This window comes from Psammomys obesus, unplaced genomic scaffold (genome assembly GCF_907164565.1).
Source record: "Psammomys obesus unplaced genomic scaffold, mPsaObe1.curated_primary_1811, whole genome shotgun sequence".
Classification (NCBI taxonomy): Eukaryota; Metazoa; Chordata; class Mammalia; order Rodentia; family Muridae; genus Psammomys; species Psammomys obesus.
In genome coordinates this window covers 1,523,669-1,549,132 of record NW_026596155.1, presented here as the reverse complement: position 1 = coordinate 1,549,132, position 25,464 = coordinate 1,523,669, and the positions used below count along the sequence as shown (strand labels likewise).

Below are 25,464 nucleotides of genomic sequence, written 5' to 3'. Positions count from 1 at the left end.
CTTTCATTTTCTAACCTCCCTGATTAACTCTTTTGTATTTCACTTTAGTTTTTATCTCATAAACTTCAATTCTTCCTAAGAACCCATTTAAATATTTATTAATTTTATTTTCCGTGTGTTTTGCTTGAGTGTGTATCTCTGTGCACTGGGGGAGGGAGGGTGGGAATCTCATGCTCTCGACAGCCTCAGATTCCCTGCAACAAGAGTTCAGATGGTCGTGAGTGGCCAAGTAGGTGCTGGGAATTGAACTCAGCTCCTTTGGAAGCTTTCCACGTTCTTAACCATGGAGACCTCTCTCCAGCCCTGCCCTAAAGTCTCAGCTCTTTCCACGTTCTTAACCATGGAGACATCTCTCCAGCCCAGCCCTAAAGTCTCAGCTAAAAGCCCATTTGTTGTGTTGCAGTGCTGAAGCCACTAGGCAAGAGCCTCACAGCTCGGTTTCAGAATGAGGTCATCACTTCCACTTCTCCTTCCGTGCAGCATTTCCCGGCAGGAATCTGATTCAGTTGTTTTATTCCAGAGTCGTGGGAGACACAGACATGAGTCAGCATTTGTCATAACCGGGCAGTTGAAATAATCGTCACTTCCTGGAATTGAGTTTTCATCTTCTAAATGGATTTTCCTGTTATTAAAAACTTAACTGGGTTTACTTCACTGCTTTTCTTTGCTTTTCCTAGGACTGACAGAACACCCTATTTAAACAGCCTTTCCCTTTATTTTGAGTAGAATTGAAGAGTTGCAGCTGGTTGTAGGTGAGCTTTCCCTTTGTTAAAAACATTGTTTCTATATGCTTACCTGACTATATGCACACACACACACACACACACACACACACACACACACACAAAGAGGCTAGCGGAATTGGTGTTGTCTGTAAATGGCCATAGCAAACTGGAACACTGTTTCTCTTCCGTCAAAATGAGGGCAAGTGCTCAGCTGCTTTCTGCTGCTCTGAGACAATGCTGAAGTCAGAGGAACTCCATGGCAAGGTTTAGTCCCTGCGGTGGGGGTTACAGGGTGTCCTGCCAGCATCAGCTTGGCTTTGGAGACAGCTTGTGAGGGAAAGATCACATCTCAGAGCAGGAAGCTGGACCAGAGGCCAGGCTCACTGTCACAAATCATTTTCGTGAAACCCCAGAGGTCAAATGAGAGCTACATTAATCCCTTCTAAAGGCCTGTCTCCCAATATCCTAAGCAACTCCTCTTATGTCCCTTTTCTGATAGGACTGGTCACCTCTCACATCACAGCACTGGAGACCAACCTTCCCAACCTATCTTGGGAAAACACAGTTGGAATGTGTCCAGGGAGTTTCTCTCAAGTTGGCCAAGCAATGGGGAAATCTCTCTACAGGGTCTGGAAAGAGGATTATGTAGAAAGAAATTCACATATGGAGAACTTTCCTCCCAGGTGTTTCACTAGCTGAATCCATCCCTTTTTCTCTGAGAGGGGTTTGTTTCATCGTCTTTGCTAACATATGAATCCCCAAGCCTGGTCTTATGGCCAATGTGTCACACAGTGGAGACCACACTGCTTTTGCACAGTGACTTTCTTAATCATTTTCCCCATCACCTCTACATTCCTATCTAGAAGCTTCCTTGGAGTAAAGCAACGGAGCAAAAGACACATTGCCACTTTATCACAAATACCTTTCAGCCAAACATATTTGCTACCTACTGCTCTGGTAGATGGTTTGCCATATGACAAGATCTCACTTACAAAACATAGTGATAATTTCATATATTCTATGTGTGTTTAGACTTTAGGACTTAAGTGGAAGATACGATACTCACTATTTTTAGCTTCGTTTATAAAAATGTGTAATTTTATTACATATTTGTGTGTAGGAAGATGTTCCTGAGTATAATTGTTATGAATCCTCATTATATAGTTAAAGAAATTTCTTTTGTTTCTCCTTACCAAGAAGAGTCAGGGTTCACGGACCGAGGTCCTTGCCTTAGATGAATGAAGCAATGGTCAGCTCCATCCATTTGCACTGACCAAAGGCTCCAGGTGGTCCTGTTTGACGTACTTTCCCTGTGAGTGCACCTGCCCATCATCCCAGAGCAAGATGCTCACACAGCAGGGACCCTAAACAGCTGGAGCTTTGTCCCGACTCCAACACACACAGGAGACTGTGTGGCAACCACAAATCTTCCCGCGTTTATTATGAACTTGAAGTATAAGGAAATGTTTTGCCTGTAAGATTTCTCCGGGTGCTCTGTTTGTTTGCCAGCTTCAGTTTGATTGAAAAGCATGAGGCTCCTGGGTTAATTTTGAGCATAAAACCAAATAAGGTTAATTTCATAACAGGGACATATCAGTCACACTCATCTCCTCGATGCCATATGGCTTTTGGATAATTGTTAAGCAGGAAGCTACCATGAGGACAATGAAACCTAATGCAGCTTATGGGCAAAATCAACAACCTTAAGAGACAAAAACAGCAGAGCCTTCCTCCTGCCACTGTATGTGTTTCCTTCCTCTCGCCTCACATCCTCCCACTGCCAGGGGTTTAAGAATAACATGGAAACTCACGTTTTTATGGTTCACACACTTCATGAGGACCAGCTCCCGGTAAGCCCTCTTGGCATGAGTTTGGTTCTGGAAGGGTCTGCTGAGCTTCTTGATGGCCACATTTCTGTCGAGGACTGCATCGTACGCAGCACTGTCAAGATTTGAAAGCAGTCTGGACGTTAGAATGCAGCACGGACAAGGAAGACAGCACTCGGCAGTCCTACCCGGACGCTTAGGTTACACGTCAATAAAGTCATGAGGAAAAGTACGAGTGACTGGAAGAAGATGGAGAGGGGGAAGGACGGGGAAGAGGAAGGAGAAAAATAGTACATTACCGGAATGCAGCTTCAAACTACATAAGTTGGGAAATTGGGAAATGAAAGACAAGTGCTCAGATTTTCCATAGTGCACGTGATGATGGTAAATTATTCCATCTACCTGAGCTTGAATTTCTCACCTGTCAATATACTATTTTACGTGGTCTCTATCTGACGGACAGTAGGTTCTTTGATTATTTGAGATGTACTTTCTGCTCTTTCTCCAGTGACAAGATCCAGTTCTTCCAGTCTGATGGTAAATGCCATGAAAGCGTAGGCTGATCAACCCTCAGAGTGTATTCATGAACTACAACGGGGCTCACAACAAGATATGTCACCAGAAGGTGCTCCTGTGCCACGCTAACTACTCAGTACCAAGAGAGAAGTAAATGCTACCAGCACATGAAGGCTTCAAGCCAGTTAACAATAAACTATCATGCTGTCAAAGAACAATCTAACGTCATGGGACTGTTCCTCACACAGCCACACGAGAACGTGAGAGGGGCCTCCTTGCTCCGTCATCTCATGATACATACCCGTAAGATGCTTTTATTGCATACAAGGAACTTTGGGGGTTCATGAGTTGAGTCTGTTTTCAGGATAAGTAAGCAAACCAGGATCCCTAAAGCTGATCACTTAAATTTACAGTGCTGTTGGCCATTTAGGGTTCAAGCTGTTAAATCAAGAGACAAAGAAGAGTGGGACCTTCTATAGTGATGTGAGGCAGAATGAAAGGTAATGAGAGACTCACAGGGTGACTTGGATGAAGTAACCTGGATGAAGCTTTGTCTGTTCGCCTAGCGCACCCCTTCATTTGATCTTTGCTTTCTCTACAGAATCTCCTTCAAAAGCTTGTCTTTTCTCTGCCTATGTTCCTTCAATGTCAGAGCTCACCAGGAGCAGGCCAGCTCCTTCTGTTGGTGGGCAGCTCTGAGAGTAGACGTGCCATGATTCTAACAAAGATAGTCATCTCTCTGTGGTCACCAATCACTCCTGTTCGTCCTGTGCTCATAAGAAGTCTTCGCTTTGTTATGATTGACCCCTGAGTCCAAAATCCTTCAATGGGCCAAAAAGATCCTCAGAAAGTCAGCTTTTGCTCCTCACCCCAAAGCCCGTTCTTTCTTCATCTGAATATCACCAGTGTCCTCACACCACTCGTCAGTACGTAGTTTCTAGTCCACCTCCATCTGGCTTGTTTCCTCTGAATATACTTCAGTCTCTCAGTATTCTAAGAGCATGTGGTCCTGAACTAAATAAAGCAACGCTGTTCTGGAGTGCCAGTGAAATCCAGGGTAGGGCTATCCAGTCTTTCATACACTCACACGCTCACTCAGGAATCCTATCCCACAGGAAATAAGGCTGTCTATCCTGGTCTCTTCGATGATCTTATCTATGGACCCACTTTTTACCTACATTGTGTTAAAAGAGAAAAAAGAACACATGGGTTGTTGAGATGGCTCCACAGGGAAAATGAATCGCTGCAAAGCCTGGTGACTCCAGTTTGAATCCCGGGGCCCACATGGTGGGAAGAGAAAACTAACTCTAGCAAGTTGTCCTCTGACCTCTACATGATTGCTCCTACCACACGCAAAGTTAATAAATGTAATAATTTTAACTGTGCTTTTAAAACCATTATGTTACACATTTTAGTATTTGTACTCTACGGCTAGTATGTTACTTGTATCCACCAATGAGAGTAGAGGCAGAGGAAGGTGTATCATGTCCTGGCAACTTACAAGCAGTGCAAGGAAAATGGTGGGCTTGTAAATACAAGATTTCAATTTAAAACTCAAGATAATGGTAGCAATAGGAACTGATCACTCACTTCACAGAGAGTCTGAAAATCTTAAGTCAAGTATAAGTTAGTTAATATTTTCAAATCTCCAAAATAAATAGATAGAAAATAAATATGATATCTTGGAGTCAGAGTAACAAATGATGGGACTTCCGGTGAATTCCGGGGGCCTCTGAGGTCAGTCTAGAGATGCAGTCATCCAGGAGGGCACATGGTGATGGCGACAGTCGGGTCCCATGACCAGCTCTCACTCTGGTCATCCTCAGCTGACCTTGTCCTCTGTAGTCAATGCTGCACTTCAGGAGGCTCACCTTTTGATGTTGCCTGACAATATATTGCCCACATTTGGCCAGCTTGGCTGTTAATTCTCTCACTCTTCAATAAATCTGTATCTGTTTTTACAGAGGTTCTCTTCCTGCCCTGGGGCTGCTTTCCAGCAGCCCACAAAGTCAGGAGGGGCGGGGACAAGAAGTGTGCCTGGACTGGAATCACACACCCCAGGAACAGCTGATGGCTAGTTCATCTTTAATTCCAGAGAACAAAGGCTATACATCCCCTAAAGGGGGGGGGGCCCCAAGGATAGGTGAACATAATTGGTTGGAACCAGGCACTTCAAGGATGCTTGGTTTGCATTATACAGCATACTCCAGTCGTAAGAGTAGAATGTCAGTACTTGATTAACATACAGGCACAGGCTGGGGCAGGGGGAGGGCTAGCAGGGAGCTGTGTCAGAGGCCATATTTCAAGTGTGGCTAGGGGAGTCTGCATCTAGAGACACTTTCTAGATGAAGTCAGGCAGAGAGCACAGGATCCTGCAAGGAGGAGGGAGTTCTGCCTTTAGCGCTGAGCTCATAAAGGCTATCCGGCTATCCGGTAGGTCCAGGCAAGAACTGCAACCTCATCCAGCAGGGTACCTCCAACCTAGGAGAAAGTAGTTAGGCTTGCCTGCCCACAGGAGATTAAATCCCTGAGGTACTAACCTGATTATGCTGACAGCGGGCCAATCCCCAGGGTCCAGGGAAAATAACTGAAGAAACACCAACCCCTGGGTTTCTGGACAGGCGACTGGCTGGCTAGTTTCTCTCGACACTGTAGTGTGCTCTCCCTTCCTCTGGTCTCTTCCTTGATGCAACTCCTGCTTAGAATGTCAGCCCTGCTGCTCACTAGTGCTCTCGCAAGAGAGCAGTGCACGCTCTCTAGGTCGGTTTCTGCCCACTCACATCAGAAGCAGCACCATCCTGACAAGCTCGCTCTAAGAGTGAAGGGATGGAGCTGCAGTGCCCTGGAGAGTGTGAACACCCAGGAAATGACACCTAGTGCTAGTCTTAAAGTAAGCGTCCTTGTTGGGTTTATTATGCAACACAGTCGGGATAAACTATGAATTTTTATATCACACGTAACAATTAACCACCAGAATACTAGTTAGCACCTTCTAGCTTTCCCATTAATTATAAATTAATTTAACCACCAGGCCAGCTTGACCATGTTTCTGAAGTTGGCCTCATAGCATAAAAGAGTAGGGAGAAGTCTTGTCAAAATCTACATACACCGTAACCATAAAGATCTCCGACTTTCAACGTTATTAGCTTGTTTGGGTTTTTAACGAAACAATGTTCACTTCACGTTTTCTTAAAGGCTCACAGTGTTTTCCTTTTCATCAATGTCAAGTTCAGTTGGTGCCTCTTACAACCTCTTTTCTCCAACCGATTAACAATCTTGTCTGTCTCTACTTGTGTGGAATATTGTGGGTTGGCTCATTGGATATTATTTGACCCTTTTGTATAACTTTCTTGTGTGAAAGAGACTTCAAAGTTAAATATCGAATTGGGATTCATTTGTAGCTAGCACACTGGATTCCAAAGGGTCCTGTAGAGGCCCAGGAAAGCCTTGTCAGGCAGAGCTAGGGTGGTAGCCATCTTCTGCCATTGTTCGGTTGGCAAACTGGGTTGGCAGAGAAGATGTGTGGGTTTTCTCTGAGGCAGTGATTGGTGTCATCCTCCACATTCCAGGTTGTCAGGAGGCAACAGAGGCCTCCAGGGTTCAGCCCCTCATCCCTGATATGGTGGAGAAGTAGCAGCAGCCACCCAAGTCCCTGCTTCCAGCTCAAGATGCCCCAGCTTCAGAGATGAGTATGTATTCTGGAAACATGGTAGTTTGGGGGGCCTTCCAGAGTTGGGAGCTCCCTGGAGATTCAGCTCTCCGGTTCCCAGGAAGACTTCCAGGAGGCCCAGACAGAAGCCCACTTCTCTGGGTGTCCACTGATTGAGCGAGCACATGTGTTAAACCTCTATCTGCCGAAAAAAAATATTTCTCCTTTCTTGTACCATGGAAAACCCCCATTATTTGCACTGCCGCCATCATTACTGGCAGTGGTCTAACAAATACACCTGCAGACCAGTACTGTTGATGCTGCACAGTTAAACCAGTGTCTGAAGGTTTTCCTTTCCTGTGAAGTCATTTTTAATTCATGGCCATGTGATCTTGTTCCCTCCCCCTTCTCTATGTAGATAAAAATGGAAGCACATCTCTATGGAGATACCCAAGCTACTTCCTAGAATGTTTGCTAAAGAACCGTAAACACCATGGTGGCACAGGCTGCTGACCCCTCTCTGCTATTACCAGGTCAGTTCACCAAAGGAATACACAAACATCTGTTGCTGTGTTCCTACCACTTAATCCAGCCATATGAAGCTATAAGGCTATGCTTGCCTCTGTGGAAATTTATGTAAACATGTGTGTGTGTGTGTGCGCGCGCGCGCATGCGCGCGCGCGCGCGCACACACATACCTGCCGGCAAGTTCTATTCTCAACATTTTCAGTTGTATCTTTTTAGAACAATCTCATGTACCTGCTGCACTGATCTTTCTCCCCAGGAAGAATTGTTTATTTGAATATTTTTTCTTGTCCCCTTCCCTTCAATATGTAAAATGTTCTTAATCATATGAGGTGGCAAGGGTGAATCCTCATGTGCTGCCTCTCAAACAATAACAAAAAAGCACCATTGGTTCATCGTAAAGCTCCTGCTACATCACCTGACCAAATCAAAGTCTGTGCTAAAGGTTTGGGCTTTAGTTTAAAAAAAAAATGAACAAGTAAACAAAAAAAACCTTTCTGTCTATTCTGTGTCTTCAAATACCTGACTTTCATGACCCAGGAGGACACTGTCCCACTTTCACCAGTATGAATCCTGTTATTGAATCTGCCAAACTCAGTTCTACATTTGGAACTCACTCATGAGCTCAGAACCACAGGGCAAAGGAAAATGAAGAGACCTACTTCAAGCTACCAACAACAATATTTCTGGAAGTCAGGATGATGATATTGGAGAAAAAGATATGAAACCCCTCTCAGGAGAAAAGAGACCACATCATGGAAGGATGACGGGCCTTAGTCCACTGGATAGTGAGAGAGATACTTTTTCCGGATTCAACTTGAAGAAGAGGAAGAAGAGGAAGAAGAGGAAGAAGAGGAAGAAGAGGAAGAAGAAGAAGAAGAAGAAGAAGAAGAAGAAGAAGAAGAAGAAGAAGAAGAAGAAGAAGAAGAAGAAGAAGAAGAACCCAAGCAGCTGGGTGTCCCTGTGAGAGATTTCCTTGATTGGATCACATGAGGTTGGCCAACCCACCCTAATTCGGGCCCACACCGTCTGGTGGCAGTCAACTCAAAAGGGCATGGATGGAGGAAGTATTTGCTGTTTGCCTGCTGGCCCTCACTCTTACTGGCAAGTTCATCTATCCTATTCCTGAGGCATTCCTTCGCTGATACCAGAACCTAATTCTTCAGGGTTCCAACACAGACTGAACACCAGCAGTTCTCTGCCAACTCACTGGGACTCCAGCACCACACTGAGACCCCCGAGACCTTCAGTCTCCTGAGCTGAACAGCTACAGAATTCTTGGAATATCTTTTTGGAGATTGACACTGTTGCCTCAGCCTGTAAGCCACTCTAATAACGCCATGTAATATACGCATATTCATCCTATCAGTTACGCCCCTTCTGAGCACGCTGACAACACAGACACTGTCACTCATGAATACAAGAACTCAGAATCCTGGATGCTGGGAAGGCCGAGGAAGCAGCAGTCTGGGGCCTTTTCCTCACAGGTGGCACCTGTTGCTCTGACCTCACCTGGTAGAAAGACCTGGCGAGGCTCTGGGCTTTTCATGAAGCCGCTGACTTCGTCTGTAAAGGCAGAGCCTCAGGCCCTATCACCTCCTGGGGCTCCAATGTCTGATCCTGCCCTATGGGTTTTAAGAAGGAATGGAGGTGCACAGGCTTTCCAACGACAGCTCAGCATAAGTGCATTTACAGTGTCCTCTCCGATCAGAACCTTTACCTAGATGAAATGACGAGTCTTCCAAATTAGGATGCTTATTTCAACTCTTTCAGGACACACACACACACACACACGCAGACGTGCTTATGCATGCACTCATGGATGTATACCCACGTTACATGTGGTGTGCGCACGTAAGCATCTCTGTTACCATGCTGCCTCCGCTCTGAGAAAAGAAGTTGTAGCCATTTAAATCACACCTGCCGTGCACCGGTCTATCAATGCTTCAAATAGTACGCTGCTATATTTCCAAACTAGTTTTTAAAATGAACTCAGTAAGAGACTATGCGAATTCACTCAGTCAGGGCTTGTGAGGTGGATTACCAGGTAGAGGCTCTCTGCTGCCAGCCTGATGACGTGAGCCGGATCCCCACTACTGACTCAACCGGCTCACCAAGGTGTCAGGTGACCTCCACATGTGCGTCATGGGGCACGGTCTCCCCCAAATAAACGAACGAAGGTAACACGGATTTAGAAAGAAAATTCATTTTATTGATAGTGAAATTTTGATAATAGTGTAAGGATAATCACAATCGTATTCGGAATATTAAATCCTTTTCAATATCTAACTTGGGCCCACCATTCAAAGGCCATAATATGATACAATTTGTTTGAAGAGTTCTGGCTCATAAAATTATTTCTCTAATGAAAATATATTTGAATGAAGAAAAAATTTCAGCATTTCCTTAAAAAACAAAAAAGTAAGAGAACTTAAACCCAAAAACTTTTATAGTGTTCAAAGCCATAAATGTGTTCCCCATATCAAGGGAGGAAGAAAGAAAGAAAGGAAGGGAGGAAGAAAAGAAGAGAAGGAGGGAGGAAAGGGGAATGAAGGAGAAGGGAGAGAAGAGGGGTTGGGAAGAGGAGAGGAGAAAAAAAGGAAAGGAGATTTTAATTGTCACAATATAAAAATATTAATTAAAGTTGAGAATATTCTCAACTTAGTAGAATCTTTTTCTTAGTTCGTAAGTATTTTTAATTGAAATGTTATCACCTGTATTGAATGTTTCAATATTTTAATTTCATATTATTTTGAAAACCCAGAATTTCATGAAAAAAAAAAGAAAAAATCTTATGAGAAAAATACCAGTAAAATAATATTGCAAGCAGAGAGATCACTAAATTTGCTGGTTAAAACTCATCAAGATATGTGAACAATAATTATGTTTGGGTTATCTTTTAAATAGCTAAATTATCAATATAAGTAAGTAAAAAAATTGTACTCATGCTTGTATGTTTTAAGAATAAATTTATTTAAAATTAATTTCAGCAGCAGCAATTCTTCCTCTGCTCACACATCAGTGAACACTTGATCAAAATTTTCCAAATTTACAGAGAATGACATCACTCTCCATTCATGGCCACTGTGCTCTGGTTGGACTTTTTGTGCCTTATCCACAGATGGAAGGGCAGAACCATACCACACCTGCTGTCAAGCCTGGGGCTCACCTCTGGCCATTTCTTGGCAGTGGCATTCAAAGGGTGATTACACTTGCGTGCTTTATTCTAGTTCTCACAGCAATTGGGATGCACATTAGCTCCTAAAAGCTGTCAGAACCCACTAAGGAGAGTGAGCTGAAGGCGCCATCTTTCTCCTTGTGCAAGTGGTTCAATGGGGAGATGGTGACTCTCAAAACAAGCTTGCAGTGAAATTATGCTGTGTCTAAAATAAGCCGAAGCCAGGAAGGTGCTCTTGCGGTTCAACGGTTGCTACTATTTCTTGATATCTGTAAAATTGATGGGATGCATTAATCAGGCCACAGGAGCTGCAGATGGTTTCCGCACACAGGATGTGGAACCGTGAAGAGAATCAGCCACAGGCACAGCCAAGGGCCAGCTCCCTCTTCCGGAAGCACACCTGAGCACAGCCCTGCTGGCTCCATGACTTCACTCCATAGCGGCACCGTAACTATGAAGGGCTTCCGCACCCCGGACTCCCCAGAACAGCTACTAGATACTGCTTATGTCCTACATGTGGTTCAGTTGTTACGTTCATCTTTGAGGCTGATATTTATAGAGTTGGCATTCATGCGTGTAGTTTGTACCATGATGGTGGGTGGTCATCCTTTGCCCTCTACTGTGGCTTCCTTACCTCTAAGCTGTGCTCATTCAAGTGTCCTGGTGCCCTGAATGATTGATCACGGCATGCCCTGCATGGTTACTGCGTGGAACTGTGTTCACCACTACTAGATGCTTATAATGAAAGGGTTAAGATGCTAGGAAAGGGCACCGAGTGGCTTAAAGAGCAAAACTGGTACATAATCTATGCAGCCTGTATCAGTGCAGTTCCTGGACACACTAAACGTTCCACCTCTAGCAAAGCTCTCTTTCTCAAAAGTCCTAACTCGTGTGTAGAGCTGGATCTAATCTCCTCACTGGATGTCTTAGAAACATCACAAAATTAACAGGCTCCAACCCTTAAAAACTCTAAAAACCTTAAATTCTTCTCTTGCGGTCTTGACCTTAAATGCTGCTTTTTCCAGTGTGGGAGTCATATTGGTTTTTCTCCCATTGTCTCTTGCCCATACCCACTCCAGACTGAAGCCTGTTTCTCTTTCAAATGTGTTTCTTTTTTAAATGTATCTTGTTAACTCTTTGAGACTGTCATACTTTGGAGATACACTGTTTTTACTCTCCATTCTTCCCCCTAACTTCTACCAGAACCATCTCCCCACACTCTTCCCAATTTCATGTCCTCTTTTTAATTAGTAATTTTTGATGACCCATCAAGTCCAATTTCTGCTGCCCATATACTCATGGGCTTGGAGCCAGCAACTGGAGCAAAATTGACCTAGCAAGGGCCACACACTTAAAACTGGCTCCTCAGATGGGGGGAGGGGCGTCGAGATCCTTTGCCCAATCCATGTTGGAATACTAACTAGGTTAATCTTGTGCAGATGTTATGCAGGCAAACATGGCCACTGCGGATTCATGAGTGTGACGGTCCTGTCGTGTCCAGAAGACACTCTTTCAGCCCGAAGCTTCTGAATCTCTGGCTCTTACATTCTTCCACAATTAGCCCTCTCTTCCACAATTATCCCCTGAGCCTTGTGGGGAGGCAGTGCGGTGTGGATGTATCACCCTCAGTTGAACATTGTACAAACACTTGGTCTTCCTCGATCTAAGGTAGACTATGCATGTCCAGTTACTTTGTGTCTGAAAACACAAGTATTCTATTCATGGCACTTGTGAGGAAAATGTCTTGAGCAACACAACACAAATGAGTAACAAAATGGACTCCATGATGTTGTGAAGAATACAACTAGCTTTCAAGGCCAAATTCATTGCTTTATTATCACATCCTCTGACATCAACAGCTTCGTCCTTTTTGCTCTATTCTACATTAAAGCCATAAGATAATGTCTGGGATATAGTTGGCACTAAAAATAAATGTTAAGTGACTAGACTCATGGTTGAAAATATTTCTGGTAAGTAAAGGAGAGTCCATTTCTAGTTCTCAGGATTCTATGAATACGCCTTGTCTTAGTCACTGAGTCAAGGGGAGCCATTCTTTTCCAAACTGCCACATTCTACTCCCTGGCCCCTATAGGCTTGCAGCCATATCGGAGCATAAAATGCATTCAGTACAACCTCAAAAGTCCCCATAGTCTATCATAGTCTCAACACTGTTTAAAAGCCCAAAGTTCAAAGTCTCTTCTGAGATTCATGGGAATCTTTAGCCTAATCCCCTCTAAAGTCAAAGTCAAGAAGCAGATCACATGCTTCCAACACACAGTGGTATGGAACATACATTCCTGTTCCAAAACAGCAGAAGGGAGTAGAGGGAGGAAATGCTAGACCAAAGCAAAACCAAAAACCCACTGGAAAGACTCCAGACCCTGTATCTCCATGTCTGATGTCAAAGCGCTCTTCAGCCCTCCAACTCCTTTCAGCGTGGTTGACTGCAGCACTCCTCTCTCTTGGGCTGGTTCCACATCTGGCCTGAGCTTCCTTGGCAGCCATCCCACGACCCTGGCATCTCCAACAGCTTTGGGTGCTAGGGATGTGAAAGGACCAGAGATCTGGAGCCGTGGCAGAAGGCCCTGTCTGGTTGGTGCTGTGATATGATTGATTCTGAGATCTCTCCAGCCCTCTTCAGCTATCCTGGTGGATTTATTATTCATGGAGTTTTGTTTACCCAGGCTGTCTCCAGCTTGTGACCTCCTGCTTGGCCTAGGACCCTGGTGTGTGCCATTGTACCTCATTTGAGGAACTGGTTTAACCAGCATTTGAGTTTCACTGGAAAGAGTGATGGAAAGACAGTGGAAGCCTATATATGAGAAAATGACGATGTGGTTTTCAGGGAGAGAAATGAAATTATGGAGGATTGTGAATTGTAGGTCCTTGAGAAGTCACACGACTGTGAAAATAATTTATCACCTTCTACAGAATGCATTACTCTTAGAAACAAAAAGTAAATAAATTTAAAATGAAAATTTAACTTGGATAAATTAGCTTCATTTTAATAAAGAACATCTATACACAGGACCTTATGGATAATTTTGCTTGCTTTTGTTTTTATTAGTCCAACTAAGAGGCATACAGAAAGACTCAAGGAGAAGGGTAGACAACAGATGTGAAATACCACTGCAAACTGTAAGATTATATCTGAGGATTTAACAGAGCCTGTACTGCACTGCAAAACCAACCTATTCGTTCTGAAAAGCACACTTAAGTAAGGCCTACTTAACAGGAGCTTATCTCAGCAGCTGGACTAACTGCTGTATTTTCCAAACAAGAACTATAACTCTCCCCCAGTTTCTATCACAAAATACAGTTTTACTGAAATTGCAAGCTAGGAGAAAAAAAGCCCCACGAGTTTATGATCTAATTACTGGCAGCCTGTGGTGCCAGAAATGCAATTAGTCAACAATTCCTACATAGATCTTGTTTATAGGTCAGTAAGCGACATGAGATGTTAAAGTTAGAGAGTGCTCTATTTGACACTAAATATTTTGAAGCCACTCGATTTACGAGGCAAGGCAAAGGCCTTTTACATGAATGCTGACATGCACTATCCAAATGCCACATTTAAACTATGAAGTCAGCCTTCAAAATACCGACTTGGGAGACGAAGACAATCCTGGCCTGATGCACTGCATCGGTAAGTGTTAGATCAGGAACCACCAATGTGCTCAAAAGAACATTAACCTTGAGTTTAATCCCAAGTTTGTCTGATTCTACTCGGCCTGTACTCAGAAGGTGAACACATACAGAGGCGTTGTCTGAGTTAGACCAACCAACCGGTGGGATGTCTGAGATCAGAGTGGGGTGCCCAAATAGACACAAGGCAATATCATCTGAAATCTAAGCCTACTGTCTCTTAAAAGGCTTTCTTGACCTGTAAATACATACATTTATATACATAATAACTGCAGTAGTGAGAGCTGTTTTCTAATGTAAATAACAAAAACTTTGACCAACCACAATAAAAAAATCATATTCCAAATTTTGTTTTTCTAAATTTTTCTATAAAAAGGAGCCTCCAAAACTTTATAAACCTAAGAATCAATTAAAATGTGAAATTTCCTATCCAAATAAATATAAAATCCGTGACGTGATTTTTACATTCTCATAACTAAAACCGTTTGCAGTGTACAGCTTATAGCTAGAAAAATGTGATCCAACAATTTACAAAGAAGCGTGTCTGCGGTTCGCTGCACACAGGAGAGTCTGGGCTGTAGGGTAGGCATTCCGCATTCCGTGTGTGAATCCGGCACACCCTGCTGGGCTGCGGCTGTCAGACATTGGGATCCTGATGCCTTGCCCCGGCTCACCCAGTCCTCACTCACAGTGCGGCCCTAGGGTTGGGTGACGTGCCATCCCACACCCAAACACAACACTAGCCCCGCTAGATTCTAAACAATGATTCGGGGTTAACGAAAACCCACACAATCAAAGAATCATAAGAAAATCTGAAACTTTAAGAAACTACCAAATGAAGACATTCCACGCCCCACGTCCCCCTCCCACACACACAAAGTTCACCCAGGGAGCTTGACTGCCATGCAGAAGGCAGTCACGGATGCAGATTTAATTGACAAAAGTTCCTCCTCCTTCAGACTTTCTTCAGAATCAGGATGCAGCTGCTGTTGACCCTGTATCTATTCTTCGCAGCCTGAGTTTGCTCATCTATTGACACTTGTGACTTCAAATATTTGAAAGGGTCTCCCGTCTCCCTGATGAGCCAGGCTCTCTCTAAACTGTCTGTCTCTGGGTCTTTTCCCAGCAACATCCCCTCTTTGGCACGCTTTCTAGAGATGAGAACACAATCTTCCAGCTAGATGTTGGTGGTTGACACGTCTATCTTGTCACAAGCATGTGTCAAGCCACAGGAGGCAGAGCTGCTGTAGCAGATGCTGCCTGAATTTTATGTGTCAAATTTTCTAATTCAAACCACAGTTAATATTAAGTAACCATCAAACCTTGCATAACCGCTCTAAGCTCCCCATACTCCCCTCCACCACTCTGCAAACATCATCCCACCATGAACAAAGCAAATTTCCCGTTGGGTCTCAAGCTGCTAAGAAGGTTTAAGTGTTTCAGGCTTTCCAAAAAACAAAAGTCAGGAAACAGAAAAGTCTTGCCTTTGGTGGCAACAATTCTATATTCTCCTCATGATTCAAACTAAAGAAAATTGTTATGCACATTCTGATTCACATGGTTGCACTTTGCACAGACATACATGTACAATAAATTTAAAAAGCAGGAGCACATATCTGCAAGGGCAGGAACACACACACACTACTGGCTACTGGAATCTTGGTAATTACTTTCAGAGCTCTAAGATCCACTCCCTGCCAGCTGCATTCTACACACTCTGCAGAGTGCTGTGAGCACTGTGTCATCAGCAATTTTCAAAAAGGAAGAAAAGGCAGACCGCACATCTCTGTAAATAGAAAAGTGTCTGAATATAAAGACTAAGCTTTTGCCTGGAAAGACCTCTGGTTATCTATCCTGTGGAAACTGAGGTCAAAGGAAATCAACTGGTCTAAAATCATACAGCTTCTCTGTGTCAGGTCCAGGCTGTGTCCCATCCCAAACATAGCTAATCACTAAGATGGTTTGCATCGTGAAATCATCACGAAAGGATGTCATTTCCCAAAAGATGGCCCTGGTATCAGACAAGTATGAGATGATAATATCATGGTGAGTGTAAGATGATTGACCACCAACCAGGGTTCTAAGAACACAGCAACACCTCAGTTAGTTGTAAACTGAGGAAAGCACACCGCTGCCCAGAGGAGGCAGATTCTGTCCACTGTGTCAGCATCCTTCATAGTTGCTCTGTATTATCAAAAGAAGCTTAAGGAGCTGGAAAGATAACTACCGTTAAAAGTGCAGAATTCAGGCAAATGGTGGGAACTAGAAAAGGTCATCCTGAGTGAGGTATCCCAGAAGAAGAAAGAAACACATGGTATGTACTCACTTATAAGTGGATATTAGACATATAATATAGGATAATCATACTAAAATCTGTACACCTAAAGAAGCTAAGCAAGAAGGAGGACCCTGAGTAAGATCCTCATTCAGAAAGGCAAAGAGGATGGACATCAGAAGAGGAAGAAAACAGGGAACAGGACAGGAACCTACCACAGAGGGCCTCTGAAATATTCTATCCTGTAGGGTATCAAAGCAGAGCCTGAGACACATAGCCAAACTTTGGGCAGAGTGCAGGGAATCTTATGAAAGAAGGGGGAGATAGAAAGACCTGGAGTGAACTGGAGCTCCACAAGGAGAGCAACAGAACTAAGAAATCTGGGCCCAGGGGTCTTTTCTGAGACTGATACTCCAACCAAGGACCATTCATGGAGATAACCTAGAACCCCTGCTCAGATATAGCCCATGGCAGCTCAGTGTCCAAGCAGGTTCCATGGTAATGGGAACAAGGACTATCTCTGACATGAACTCCATGGCCTGCTCTTTGATCACCTCCCCCTATGAGAGGGGGCAGCCTTAACCAGGCCACAGATGAAGACAATGCAACCAGTCCTGATGAGAACTAATAGACTAGGATCAGATGTAAGGGGAGGAGGACCTCCCTTAGCAGTGGACTGGAGGAGGGGCATGGGTGGAGAAGAGGGAGGGAAGGTGGGATTGAGAGGAGAGGAGGGAGGGGGCTACAGCTGGGATACAAAGTGAGTAAACTGTAATAAAACAGTAAATAAAAAATTTAAAAAAGCTCAGAATGCCCTTGGTCAAAGACCAGAGTTTGGTTCCTAACAGTACAGATCAGGTGGCTTCCAACTACCTATAACTCTGGCTCCAGGGAATCCCCCTCCCTCTTCTGATCTCTGAGGATAACTGCAATCACATGTGTACACACACACACACACACACACACACACACACACACACACACACACACTTCAAACTAACAATAGATCTTTTAAAGAAAAAGAGTTTAAAATGCATTTTCTCTTGTTACAGCAAAGAATACTAACCATAATGTGCTTTGAACTAACATCTCACAATCAGGAAAAGAAGCCATTCCTGGATGGCCAGGAATAGACCCAAATAGTTCATGCAATTTGTAAGAGCAAACTAAGCTGGGCAGAATTTAATGAGAGAGACCACATTTTTTAAAATGCATGTTAAAAAACCCTTTGATCTAAAAGATGGATGATACTATGTTATAAAATTGATGTAATGAAAAATGAATGAATGAACTATTCATATTTAGAAAGATAAAAGAAATGTCATGATTAGATCAGAATAAAACCTGTCTAAATCAGACAGTACTAGTCCTTTATTGTCTGTGTGTGTGTGTGTGTGTGTGTGTGTGTGTGTGTGTGTGTGTGTGTGTCTGCCTGCCTGTCAGTGTGTGCCATGGCTTGAAAAACAGAGAGAGTTAGTGTTGTTCTCTGTTTGTCAGGTGCCTGGATTTCAGTGGTGGCCTGGAACTTGGCTTCTGGACTGAGAACAGGCGTTTCTTTCTTTCAGGAGGGACTGTAGTGTTTTAAGGCCGAGGCTCATCTGCCAGGCTGGGGCATGGAAAAGGTTTTCCACGGAGTGTTACTACTTAGCTCTTTTAGCATGAGATTGCCAGTGGCAGTGGGAGCATGGGTGTTCCAAAGCCTATGGCAATATCAAAATGTTACAGCTCTTCATTGACTCTGCCAGGCTAAGCCGCGGGGGTTTTGCACTTGCAGCTGAGACTCGGGCCTGGCAAGATCCAGGCTCAGTGAGCCAGAGGCTGGTCCAGTGAGACAAAATCTCAATGGGAAGCAGGTTAACGGCTGCTAGGCAGTTCTGCATGCAGGTGAAGAGCTCACTGTGGCCTGCCAAGCCCCAGTTGGTCCAGAATCTCCAGGTGGTCAGACAGTGAATCCCCAAGGAAGGGGGTAGCCCCTCTCAGGCAGTCATGGTAGAAAGCTGGTGGTGTCACGCAGTGTGCAGCCAGCTAGCATGTTTATTTGAAATCAGAGACTTACAAACCTTGAGCAGCGGGAGGGATTTCGAGGGTGAATGTGTTTGGTTTGCTGGGCTCAGGGGGTCAGGGTGCTTGATTTACATGTAGTGTGGTACAGTGCCTCATTTTATATATAGTAGCAGGGTCCTATCACAAGAAGGAGAACACAGTACTTAATTATTCTATAAGTGGGGGAATTTCCAAGTACAATTGAAGGTCACTGCTGAAAACTAAGATCCTCAGTAGGGTGGAACATTTCTAGGAATTTCCAGATGTTTGCTGGACCAGTTTTGTTATCAGGAAAGGGTCTGGCCTGTAATCTTCCCTGAGGTCTGTGTGATGCTCCTTATGTGGAGACCTGGGGTATCCACACTATGGGGGAGGGAGGGGAGGAGGGAGACTTTTACAACCTTGCTGAGAAAAGGGAGTTCACCATCATAGACTGAGCGCAAATAAGTGGCTATCCAGAGATGTCAGACTTCAACCTAACCCAGCAAAGCTCCACAAGTCAGAGTTTAGTGAGTATCAAATGTGTCACACACCATAGTTTGCATTTTGATCACATTATAAAATGCCCTACAGTGTTGATACTCTTCGTCTCACTTTACAAAGAAGGACTGTGAAGCTCAGGGGATTCCAGCCCCTGTTTCTCATGAATGGCAGGGGCTGAAGCTTAAATCTCCACAGGTTGAATGTAGATTCCACAGCCGTGTGTTCACATGATAAGGAGCTACCATGCTTTCATTGGAAATTGCTGACTATGTTCTGCTTTGTTACCCACATTGTAGACTGAAGAATCTTTTTTCTTATTTTTCACACCATGTATTCCATTATTCTCATCTAATTATTTATGACCAACAGAGAGCCTTACTTCAAAGTATCCCAATAATATTTGGTCAGAATATATTATTCTTTGCTGAGGAAAGGCATCCTAATTGTTGGAAGAAGTGTGAAACAAGATATGGAGTCCTCTCTGGAAAATTCTGTTGGGACAAGGCTCACTTTTATCTCAATGATCATTGTTAAAAAGTGGGCTCCCCAGTTTACATGGTAGGTAATATGATATATATTTAATTATGGTAACTATTATACTTCTCATTTGCAGCAAAGATTAACATAGCAAAATATAATTCTACTATAAATCAATAACACAGTAACCATCAGACATAAATCTGTGTACTCTCTCTGAATAACTAAAATACTGCTATCTGGTATGTTTCCTAGAAATCGCCCTACCAAGAATCTCAAACACTGAAAAAGAAATCCTGAAGTCCAAAAGATAAAAAAATAAAAGAAAAAGCTCAAATCCATTGTTCATGCTGTAGAACAAATAGCCACAAACAATGGCTTAAATAGTAGACTTCATTTACCACGTGTCTTAGGATTTCTGTTGCTGTGATGAAACACCATGACCAAATGCAACTTGGGAAAAAAGGAGTTTATTTTGCTCACAGTTCTATATAACAGGTCATTAGAAAAAGCAGTGGGGGCAGGGATTTAAGCAGGACAGGAACTTGGAGGCAGGAGCTGATATAGAGGCCATGGAGGGTGCTGCTTTCTCGTGGCTTGCTCAGCCTGCTTTCTTATAGAACCTAGAACCCAGGACCACCATCCCAGGGATATCACCACCCACAATGGGCTCCTCCATCAATTACTAATTAAGAAAATGTCCTACAGGCCTGCCTACAGCCTGATATTAGGGAGGCATTTCCTCAACTGAGGTTCCCTCCTCTCAGATGATTTTAGCTTGTGTCTAGTAGACATGGAAGCAGCCAGCACAGCACAGTTCTCATGGGTCTGCCTCACCAGGTGGATCAAGGCACTCACGGGCTGGAAGGATGTCACACAGCTAAAGTTCATACAGGCAGCAGACTTCCGTTCCCCATCGTTCTGAGATCCGGATTGCCTTGCTGGCTGCCAGCCAGGTCTGCTATCAACAGCCACCCCAGTCTGTGACGCTCAGGTTGGGGCTCACTTCTTCAGAGATGACCTGAAGAGGTCTTAGTGTGATCAGATGAAACCTAAACTTAACCAGGGGGCCAACCACCATATTACCTCAGCCACTTTCCACAGATTAAAGATGAGCCAGGCTCCATCTGCTTAGGGGGAGGGGAGGGGGTAACAAATGCTGAACTCATTGTTATCACCTTTAGCTGTGTCTTAGGACAAGACGTGCTCAAGGTGACTGTATTTACCAAGCTCTTCTCTGTCATCAGTATGCCTTTTACATTATTCTAAACTGATTGTAGTTTCTGACATGAACAAGGACTAAAGCAAAGACTAAAAGTTTTTAATTGCTCCATACAAAAAAAAAAAAACAAAACTAATTATGAAATAGCAAAATCACCTCACCTAATTCATGTCAGCATTTTGAAGATATAGATAACCCTCAAGATCAGCTACTTTACAATACTAAATTCAGTCACTATTATGAGCCGTGAATGAACGCATCCAAATGTCAATACGAACTGCCCAGAGCCTGTAATTCTGCACCACCCAGGAGGCAGTATTTACTTTGCACTTTCTGAGCGCAATGGTACATCAGCCCTAAAAGAGTCTGGCCAAAAATATTCTCTTTCCACTTCAGCTAACAAAAACAGAAGGTTTCCAGCAATCAATAATGTGAAAACAACATTATTTGTACATCATTTCATTTTCTGCCTAGAATTGCTTTTCTGGTTTTTATTTTCCTCAGAGAATGAAGAAAAGGAATTATTAACTTTTTTAGATGTTTTAAAGAAAATCCACCGTGTGTGTATGTGTGTAGGTGTGTAGGCATGTGTGTGTGTGTGTGTGTGTGTGTGTGTGTGTGTGTGGTGTGATGTGGTGTGGTGGAACAGTTTTGTCACACTCAATGAGAGGCACGTAACAAAGTTATTCAGCTAGTATGCACCCACAGTGTGCTAAGCACTTCTTATTACTCCTTAATCACGGACCTGGGAAATGAGACTCTGAGATTATGAGTAATGGGAAAACATTCAGCTAGCATTTAGCCTGGCGGTAGTGCTCAGCAACGCAGATTTAGAAACCCAGATGTGTCGCTCTCTCTGCAAGCTGTCATCAAAAAGTAGGAATTTTAAGTGGGAAATAAAATTACCTCATCATGATGTGGAAAAAAAATATATGCAGGTATCCTATAAATATGGATGATATTTCTATGTGTGTATGTACACATATATACATGTATGTGAAATATGTATATGTGTATATATATTCAAGTAGAAACATACTGTTCCTCTAGAAAAGTCTGAAGATCTGCTGCTGGATGTCCAGCGTCCCTCTTGGTGCTAACAGAGCTCTCTACTTAGTCAAATCAGCAAATTGTTTTAAGACAAAATATAAGAACAAGGCAAGGCAAACAGCAATGAATGTTCTAGAAGCATTCAGAGTGAGGTATAAGCCCTCCCCCCTGTCTTCTTATCTCAAAATGGTTCACAGAGTCAAAAGAAAGTAAAACAATAAAGAGATGAAGTTGGAAGCAGTACTCCAATTCATGGGACAAAAAGAAAGGACTCGATTCTGTGAGGCTGTGATTGTGCACTGTTACACAAATAATAGTACCTGTTTCATAAATGTAGTCTTAATGTCTGTGTTGTTGAGTTTCCCTCAGCAGTGAGAGTAGAACCTGGTTAAAAGACAAGCTTTAGAAGTCAAAAAGTGAAGAAGGCACTTTCAGAAAGAAATATGTCTGCCAGAAGGAAAAACCCAGAGCCATTCATTAATGTTCCCAAAGACTCATTCACCATTCATTCATTCATTCATTCATTCATTCATTCATTCATTCATTCATTCAGCGAAGGTGTTGTCGGGGCCTCAGATCACTACCATAGGTCTTGAGGAAATGCGAGAAAGACAGATGAGGGGTCGGCATTAGTCTAGGAAGTTAGTTAATTCATCATAGGCCTCCTGCTTCATTGTGCTGTTTTTGGGAATTCATTGGCCATGATCCACTAACGTAGCTGCCAGGACACAGTGTGTAGGTATCAAGAAGTAAAATCCGCATTGATCTTTAAAAAGGCCCCAAAGTCAATGTTAGATAATCAAGAAGAGAGACTGGATGACAGATTCAGAAACTCAAGACTATTTCAGGGACCAGTGTACTGAGATCATCCCCTCCCTCCTGAAGTTACTGGAAAGTCCCAACTTTGAAAAGGTTCTTAGCAAGCAGGAGACCATCCCTTTCCTGGTCTTCCTTGCAGACAGAGCTGATTCAGGACAGCCAATGAGAGCAAAAGGAAATGTGAATGTATAGGTCAGGCGCTTGCTGAGTGCCCGCTACATGATGTTTCTTCTTGCTGTGAAAGGGGATGGGGTCCCCATGGCTTTGGCCGGGTGAGGAAGAACAGCACTGTGAAGAGCTGGAGTGGTGCCTGTTCCCTGGAACTACACAGCAGCTCAGACTCAAGGGGTGAGAGAGTCCAGACATGACTCTTAGGGTCCAACATCTTAAGCTGTGTCAATCTTCTTGACATCCAGAGTAGAGCCTGTCTGGAGCACAAAGCTGGGAATGAAATGAGAACTTCAGCCTCTGACTATAGCTCCGGCCATGGCACCTGGAGCACAGTGGGCGTGACATAAACACTTACCAAATTGGATGGAAGAGAATAAAAGTGAAGAGGAGCCTGACTTTAAGAGAAAACCAAGACAGAAAAGGAAATACACACAGGAGAAAAGTAAAGAACGGCTTCTTATTTGTGTTTAATTCATGCACTCCTCTAGTTCTTCAGCAGTAGATCACGTGACATATGAAAACAAACAAAAATTCCTTACTTTAGCAACCTAAAAGTTCTTCTTCCTAGCATGCTTTTGGTCAACCAGGAAAACAAACAAACAAACAAACAAACAACAACAACAACAAAACACATATAGCAAATGCTAAGCTTGCTAGTAAAACTATCAGAGAAATTTAACTGTATTGCATTATTATTCCAAACTAAATTATTAATAGATATTTTGAATGAATATGGTAGGAGTTATCAATATTTCTTCAAAGACACATCAAATCACCTACTTCTTTTCTGGTGTGTTTAAGGCAACAGTTTTGGTTCATGTACACACAGCTCACATTATATAGAGAGCTTCTGCTTGTGGATATTTCTGTTGATTTAACTAAATGTTAAAATATCTCAGTCCCAGTTAGAAGACTCTTTTTTTGAAAAGCATGTTTTATATCACAATTATCATTTTAAAGTGTTTTTGAGTAGCAGCTTCATAAGGTTGTTGAAATACAGAGAGGGTATTATTAATGAGGCTGGGATTTTAGAGTGCTGATGTGAACACTATTCTGAATGTTAAAATGATGGGTATTTTAATGTCTTTGCCATGATAGCACTCTCTGAACAAAGAGACCCAGAACCTAGTTACTATGGCTTGGGTAGCATCTCTGTACTGTTCATGCAGTAAAAGCTCAACTATCAGCCTGTGGCACTGTTGGCCTAGTGGGAGGCTTTAGATCATGATCACGAACTGTGCATCTTTAGTGAGGATAGTAAAATGTGCTCTTTATTTCCCTGCATCTTTTACTTCCTACCATGGTAGGCCATGGGAGGTGCAAAGTAACACAGACAACTCATCACGGGCGGGCGGGAACACCTAAAACTGGGAGCCAGAGGCTTGGGGAGGGGGAGGGACTCAGTCAGCAGAGATGGGGGTTCAGATCCCAGGAATCCATGTAAAAGAGCAGATGTGGAAGTGCTCTTATAACAGCAGCGCTGGAGCGGGAATGCACCCAGTCACGGCGGCATGGGGATCAAAGCCCAGCCAGACTGCCGCCTTACCTGTTTACTGAGAGAGCTTGTCTCAAAAAATAAGATGGAGAGCAATTCAGGAATACACCTACCATCCACCCCAGACCGCTCCATAGATACATTTGCATAAACACATGCACCACACAACCACAAACACACAGGCACATGCTCACACACACATAAGCACAGGTTTGGTTTTGTTTTTTAAATACTATGAACCAGAATAAACCTTGTTTGTTATCTTAAGTATTTGTTGCATTGCTGGGAATTGACACAGTAGTTGAAGAACAAGACTTAGAAATTAAGAAATGTATAAAGATATTTCCAAGGAGAAATACATTTACATTTCAAAGCCAGTGAAGTCCAAAGACATTCATGTACATCCCAAAGGACTGTAATACAGAGATGTTCCCTCAGACCTCTTAGGAAACAGATGTTTTTCAAGTTTCGGGGGGGGGGGGTTGGATTTCAAGAAACCCATCACAAGTTGAAAATATCCTAACTCAAAAATGCATTTGCTGCATCTAATCAACCATGCATTGTTGCCTAGCAGCACAGGACAGGGGAGCAGCTGTGGCCCTTCTCTGCTCAGCTCTGCCAGAGAGGGCGGGACCTGTGATCTCTATCTGCATAAAACCAAAAGGGTTCTCCTCATTGTAAGGCTACATACATGTACACACACACACACACACACACACACATGTATTTATATATGTATATATAGACTTACATATATACATATGCATATATATACATAGATATACATATACATCTATAGATTCATCTTCCTCCAAGCTCAGAAACGTGCCGAGGAGGAACAGTGAAGGAATCACTTGATGATCAATGATATCTGACGCTTTCCCTCATTTCCCTTTCCAGACACGGGGGTAAGAAGTTTACTCCCTCCAGCCTCTGCTGTGACAAGCAGCCAGAGGCTCGAAGTAACTGAAGTGCTAGCAGAACAGACCCTTTGTCTGTAAGGTGGAGACTTCGCAGTTCAATCAAGCTTCTTTCTCTATTTGACAGAACAGCGACATTATTGAATACATTCTGAACAGCGTATGAAATATGATTCAAAGCAAGAAAAACCAGGTGCTAGTCTCAAATTTGCTTCCTTTCAAATTATTGCTTCCTTTCAAAATTAATCCCATCAGTACCTTCCTCCACCCTGGAAAATCATTCTGTGGTGATCTTCATTTCTTGTCCCGGGCTCTTTTGTCTTTGTTTCTCTCAGGGAATCTTCCGCCTGCCTGTGTTGTTGTTGTTGTTGTTGTTGTTGTTGTTGTTGTTGTTGTTGTTCTTCTTCTTCTTCTTCTTCTTCTTCTTCTTCTTCTTCTTCTTCTT

At 43.2% G+C, this 25,464-nt stretch overlaps 1 protein-coding gene across 5 annotated transcripts in view; it reads right to left on the bottom strand.

The window, feature by feature from the left end:
* Mapk10 (mitogen-activated protein kinase 10) overlaps positions 1–25,464 on the bottom strand; it is a 273,729-nt gene that overhangs the window by 76,103 nt on the left and 172,162 nt on the right. For all 5 annotated transcript variants that reach the window (XM_055594495.1, XM_055594494.1, XM_055594496.1 and 2 more), the window contains one exon: positions 2,537–2,666. In XM_055594495.1, the coding sequence (XP_055450470.1) occupies positions 2,537–2,666 (130 nt within the window). The remainder of the gene's footprint in view (positions 1–2,536; positions 2,667–25,464) is intronic.